This window comes from Staurois parvus, unplaced genomic scaffold (assembly GCF_062004578.1).
Source record: "Staurois parvus isolate SC_StPar_1 unplaced genomic scaffold, SC_StPar_1.0 ptg000215l, whole genome shotgun sequence".
NCBI lineage: Eukaryota > Metazoa > Chordata > Amphibia > Anura > Ranidae > Staurois > Staurois parvus.
In genome coordinates this window covers 573,816-579,815 of record NW_028318011.1, presented here as the reverse complement: position 1 = coordinate 579,815, position 6,000 = coordinate 573,816, and the positions used below count along the sequence as shown (strand labels likewise).

The following is a 6,000-nucleotide window of genomic DNA, read 5'->3' as shown; positions in this document are numbered from 1 at the left end:
TGCTGCCTATCAGTGCTACCTATCAGTGCCACCTCATCAGTGCCCATCAGTGCTGCCTACCAGTTCCCATGAGTGCTACCTATCAGTGCCACCTCATCAGTGCCCATCAATGATGCCTATCAGTGCCGCTTCATCAGTGCTGCTTATCAGTACCTGCTTGTTAAATTTTATAATAGAAACAAAGAAAAACTTTTTTTTTTTTTAATTTTTGCTCTTTTACTGTTTATAATGCAAAAAAAAAGCACCCAGCTGCAACTGAATACCACCAAGAGAAAGCTCTGTGTGAAGAAAATGCTAACAATTTCATGTGGGTACAGTGTTGCATGACCGCGCAATTGTCATTCAAAGTGCGACAGCGCTTAAAGCTGAAACTAGGCCTGGGCAGGAAGGGGGTAAAAGTGCCCTGTAGGCACGTGGTTAAGCTAAAGAACCCCGTTTGTTACACACTGTGGAGGAGGGAGTTATTTAGTTTTTTAGCACACATTTGACTTTAAGCTCGCCATAAGAAGACACGCCTACCCCGGACCCTGTTACAACGAGGAAGTATGGGAGGATCTAAGACGACAGCAACCCAGCTCCAACAGCTGCTCCTCATGTGACCAGGGAGCCTACGCCGACGTCACTCTTCTCCAGGCGTCTTCCTAAACAACGCGCCTGCGCTCTGCCTAACAGAGGTCATGTTTAGCGTCCTGTTGCTATGGTTACTCCGCGCTCCAGTGTTCCGTGTGAGAGCTGTGCTGGAGCAATACAGGTGAGAGTATATCCACAGCGGGCTCCTCATCTATCAGGATAAGGGGGGGGATGGGGGTTGTACATGGATGTCAGAGTGCTCCTTGTGTCTGATTTAATGTCTCCATTATCTGTTCTGTATTTACACATAGTTACCCGTCCACTCAGTATTAATCAGCAATGGCCAAATACGTGGCTTCGAAATATCTTGTCTCTCTGCTCTGCCTGCATTCCCCTTCTTTGTATGTCCCTAGTTACCGTTATAAAGAAAAGTGTTGTTTTTCACTCTTTTGGGAATAGAACTTGAATATTTATTTATTTCAGGTACTTATATAGCACTGTCAATTTATGCAGCGCTTTATATTGTACATTCACATCAGTCCCTAAACCTCAAGGAGTGCACAATCTAAGGTCCCTAACTCACATTCATACATACACATTCTAGGGACAATTTAGTTAGGATCCAATTAACCTACCAGCATGTCTTTGAAGTGTAGAAGGAAACCGGAGTACCCGAAGGAAACCCACGCAGGCACAGGGAGAACATGCAAACTCCAGGCAGGTGGTGCTGTGGTTGGAATTTGAACCAATGACCTCAATGCTGCCACGCAGCAGTTCTAATCATTTAGCCACTGTGTTGAATGTGTGTGTATGTATATATATATGTCTATATATACACACACACACACTAGCCACTATTAGGTATACCTATTCAATTGCTTGGAAACACAAACTGCTAATCAGCCACTCACATGGCAGCATCTCAATGCATTTGGGCTTCTAGAGGTGGTGAAGATGATTTGCTGAAGTTCAAATGAATATCAGAATGGGGAAGAAAGGGGATTTAAGTGACTGTGAATGGGGCATGGATGTTGGTGGCAGATGGACTGGTCTGAGTATTTAAAAAACTGCTGATCTACTGGGATTTTCATGCACAACCATCTCTAGGGTTTACAGAGAAGGGTCCCGAAAAGAGAAAATATCCAGTGTGTGGCAGTTGTGTGGACGAAAATGCCTTGTTGGTGACAGAGGTCAGAGGAGAATGGGCAGACTGGTTCGAAATGATAGAAAGGCAACAGTACCTCATGTCAATATGGACTAAAAACTCTGGGGAATGTTTCCAACACCTTGTTGAATCTATACCTCAGAGAATTAAACCAGTTTTGAAGGCAAAAGGGGGGTCCAACCCAGTACTAGCAGGTTGTGCCTAATAAAGTGGCCTGTGAGTGTAGACAACTGATGGCTCCATAGCAGGGGCGGACTGACAACTCATGGGGCTTCCGGGCAATAGGGGATCATGGGGCCCCTGTGTCCTTGCCCAAATTCAAAAAAGCCTATGAAAAAGGTACCAGGGGCATCTCATGGGGCCCCCTACTGACCCCAGGCCCTCGGGCAGTGCCCAAGTTTCCAAATGGTCAGTCTGCCCCTGCTTCATAGCCTCCTAAGATGTGTAATGTTAACACCACAGGATAAGCAACATCATTCTGGCCAAAAGATATGTCACCAGCACACCAAGGATCTCCAAAAAAAAGGTCCCAACACTCTATTTGATGATCCCTTCACAACTAAAACAATGTTTTGGGGCCACGCAGGACCTCTGCATCAGGCATTTGACCATGAGCATGTTTGGGACCTCATGGAGGATACCTTCACAAAGTCCCAAACGTGACCATGGTCACATGCCTGACGAAGAGGTCCTGACCATCGCTGTTTTAGCTGTGATGGGATCATCAAATAAAGTGTTGGACCCTTTCTTAGGGATCATTGGTGTGCTGGTCACTTAGCGTCTCTTCTGAGTGTTTCTGGTTTCTGGCTGGCGGTCTCTACATCACCCACTTACCTGATGGCTAATTGCAGGAAGGTGTGTTAGAAATATTTCTTTGGTTTTGTCTTTGGTCATTCTGGCCAAGGAAAGAAAACTAGGAAATGTGGGGGGCAGATTTAAAAAAAATTGTATTTACACACATCAGAACCCCCCCCCCCAAAAAAAAATCCCTATAATCGATTCTCAAAAATCAAGAAATTTAAAGGGGGGTGGTCAACTTTTACACATTAATGAATTAATAATAGGGAAGGTTTGGGACTGGTATTATGATATTCCCTTGTTGATATTATTAGTAAATTATTGAAATAGTTTGTACACAATACAAGAAAAATATTTGCAAACCCAATTCTCATATAGGCTTTAAAGGAAAAAGCTGGTCATACAGTTGCAAGAAAAAGTATGTGAACCCCTTGGGATTACGTGGAGTTTTGCATGAATTGGGCATAAAATGTGCTCTGAACGTTATCTGAGTCACAACAATAGAACACAGTCTGCTGAACATAATACTACACAAACATTAGATGTTGCCATGGTTTAATTGCACATAACATGTAAACATTCACAGTGCAGGGAGGAAAAAGTAAGTGAACCTTTGGACTTAATAACTGGTTGACCCTCCTTAGGCAGCAATAACCTCAACCAAACGTTTCCTGTAGTTGCAGATCAGACATGCACAACGATCTGGAGTAATTTTGGACCACTCCTCTTCACAAAACTGTTTCAGTGTAGCAATATTCTTGGGATGTCTGGTATGAATTGCTCTCTTAAGGTCATGCCACAGCATTTCAATCGGGTTGAAGTCAGGACTCTGACTGGGCCACTCCAGAAGGCGTATTCTGTGCTGTTGCAGCCATTGTTTTGTTGAATTACTTGTATGCTTTGGGTCATTGTCCTGTTGCATCACCCATCCTCTGCGGAGCTTCAGTTGGCGGACAGATGGTCATACGTTTTCCTGAAAAATGTCTTGATAAACTCTGGAATTCATTTTCCCATCAATGACAACAATCCATCCAGGCCCTGAGGCAGCAAAGCAGCCCCAAACCAGGATGCTCCCTCCACCATGTTTTACAGTGGGGATGAGGTTTTGATGTTGGTGTGCTGTGCCTTTTTTTCTCCACACATAGTGTTGTGTGTTCTTCCCAAACAACTCAATCTTGGTTTCATCTGTCCACAGTATATTTTGCCAGTAGTGCTGTGGAACATCCAGGTGCTCTTTGCAAACTTCAAACGTGCTGCAATATTCTTTTTGGACAGCAATGGCTTCCTCCGTGGAGTCCTCCCATGTACTCCATTCTTGTTTAATGTTTTCCTTATTGTAGATGTGTCAACAAAAATGTTAGCATGTGCCAGAGATTTCTGTAGGTCTTTAGTTGACACTCTGGGATTCTTCTTTACCTCATGCAGCATTCTGTGCTGTGCTCTTGCAGTCATTTTTACAGGACGACCACGCCTAGGGAGAGTAGCAACAGTGCTAAACTTTCTCCATTTGTAGACAGTCTGTCTTACCATGGACACATGAACATCAAGGCTTTTGGAGATACTTTTGTAACCCTTTCCAGTTTCATGCAAGTTAACAATTCTTGATCGTAGGTCTTCTGAGAGCTCTTTTCTGCGAGGCATGGTTCACATCAGACAGTGCTTCTTGAAACCAGTAAACCCAAAACAGGTGTGTGTTTTTTAAGGGCAGGACAGCTGTCAGCAACACATCCAATATCATCACACTGATTGCAGTCAAGGTTGGCTCACTCCTGGCTCCAATTAGCTCTGGGAGAAGTCATTAAGCTAGGGCCTCACATACGTTTTCCTCCCTGCACTGTGAATGTTTACATGTTATGTGCAATTAAACCATGGCAACATCTAATTTTTGTGTTGTATTATGTTCAGCAGACTGTGTTCTTCTATTGTTGTGACTTAGATGACGTTCAGAGCACATTTTATGCCCAATTCATGCAAAACTCCACGTAATCCCAAGGGGTTCACATACTTTTTCTTGCAACTGTAGGTGGTTCAGTTTTCACTCTGTTCCTGTCTGCCTAATTGGGCTCCTGCATTGTTAACCCCTTCCCTGGGGTGCATGTATGTAAATAGAAAGTAGCTGCAAGGGGCTGCAGGAGGTCAAGAGGACTGACATACAACAAAGAATATAATATTTGTTATTAGAGAAAATTGGCAATTGTTTAGGATACACTGTTGTTTAGGAAAAGTCTTGCAGTTGCAACAATGTATCTATTTGTATCCGAATAAAAACAGCTGTATCCAAAATGGATACAAATGGATACATTGTTGCAACCACAAGACTTTTTCATGTAAAATATAAGGGACAGAAGTAAAAATGCTGGCCGTAGATGGGACGAAAATCGGCCGATTTTATTTTTTCATTGGTGGTAACGTCGGCCGATTGAACGACCGATTTTTCATGTTTTTTTTAAAAAAAAGGGCCGATTTACGACCCGTCTATGGCCTGCATTAGGCCTGGTTCACACCTATGCATTTTTTGGAGCTTTTTGTAGAAATGCACTCCAGTCTATTTAACAAGAATTCCTATAGGACACACACATCTATGCTTTTTTCAGCTGTTGCATATTTGGAACGGGTAAGGGAATTTTTTAAATGCAAAACGGTTGGTTCAGTAGCCTTCAATAGAAACGCTGCAGAAAAGCATGTAGTGTGTTTTTGACCCATTTTTTATGCATTTTTTTAATTTGCATAACAACAGATTGGCCAAAAAAGTATAAAAAAGTATTTAAAAAATGCATGTGCAAATACGCACAGCAAAAAGCACTGCAGATACGGATCCAATACAAACTGCATTGGATCTAAACCTTACTGTGACAAGTAGAGCAGAACAAACAGTTAAATACACTGCTGATAAACATATACAGTGGGGATCGAAAGTTTGGGCACCCCAGCTAAAAATTTGTATTAATGTGCATAAAGAAGCCAAGGAAAGATGGAAAAATCTCCAAAAGGCATCAAATTACAGATTAGACATTCTTATAATATGTCAACAAAAGTTAGATTTTATTTCCATCATTTACACTTTCAAAATAACAGAAAACAAAAAAATGGCATCTGCAAAAGTTTGGGCACCCTGCAGAGTTAATATCTTGTACTGCCCCCTTTGGCATGTATCACAGCTTGTAAATGCTTTTTGTAGCCAGCCAAGAGTCTTTCAATTCTTGTTTGAGGTATCTTTGCCCATTCTTCCTTACAAAAGTCTTCCAGTTCTTTGAGATTTCTGGGCTGTCTGTCACGCACTGCTCTTTTAAGGTCTATCCATAGAATTTCAATTATGTTGAGGTCAGGAGATTGTGAAGGCCATGGCAAAACCTTCAGTTTACACCTCTTGATGTAATCCCCCGTGGATTTCGAGGTGTGTTTAGGATCATTATCCATTTGTAGAAGCCATCCTCTCTTTAGCTTCAGCTTTTTCACAGATGGCATCA

The 6,000-nt window shown here is 42.4% G+C and overlaps 1 protein-coding gene across 1 annotated transcript in view; it reads left to right on the top strand.

Annotated features, from left to right (window-relative positions):
• Positions 1 to 658: 658 nt before the first annotated feature.
• Positions 659 to 6,000, top strand: part of LOC149460956 (uncharacterized) — an 89,028-nt gene continuing 83,686 nt past the window's right edge. Inside the window, exon 1 of the mRNA XM_089679009.1 lies at positions 659 to 751. Coding sequence (XP_089535135.1) covers positions 698 to 751 — 54 coding nt within the window. The 5' untranslated portion in view covers positions 659 to 697. The remainder of the gene's footprint in view (positions 752 to 6,000) is intronic.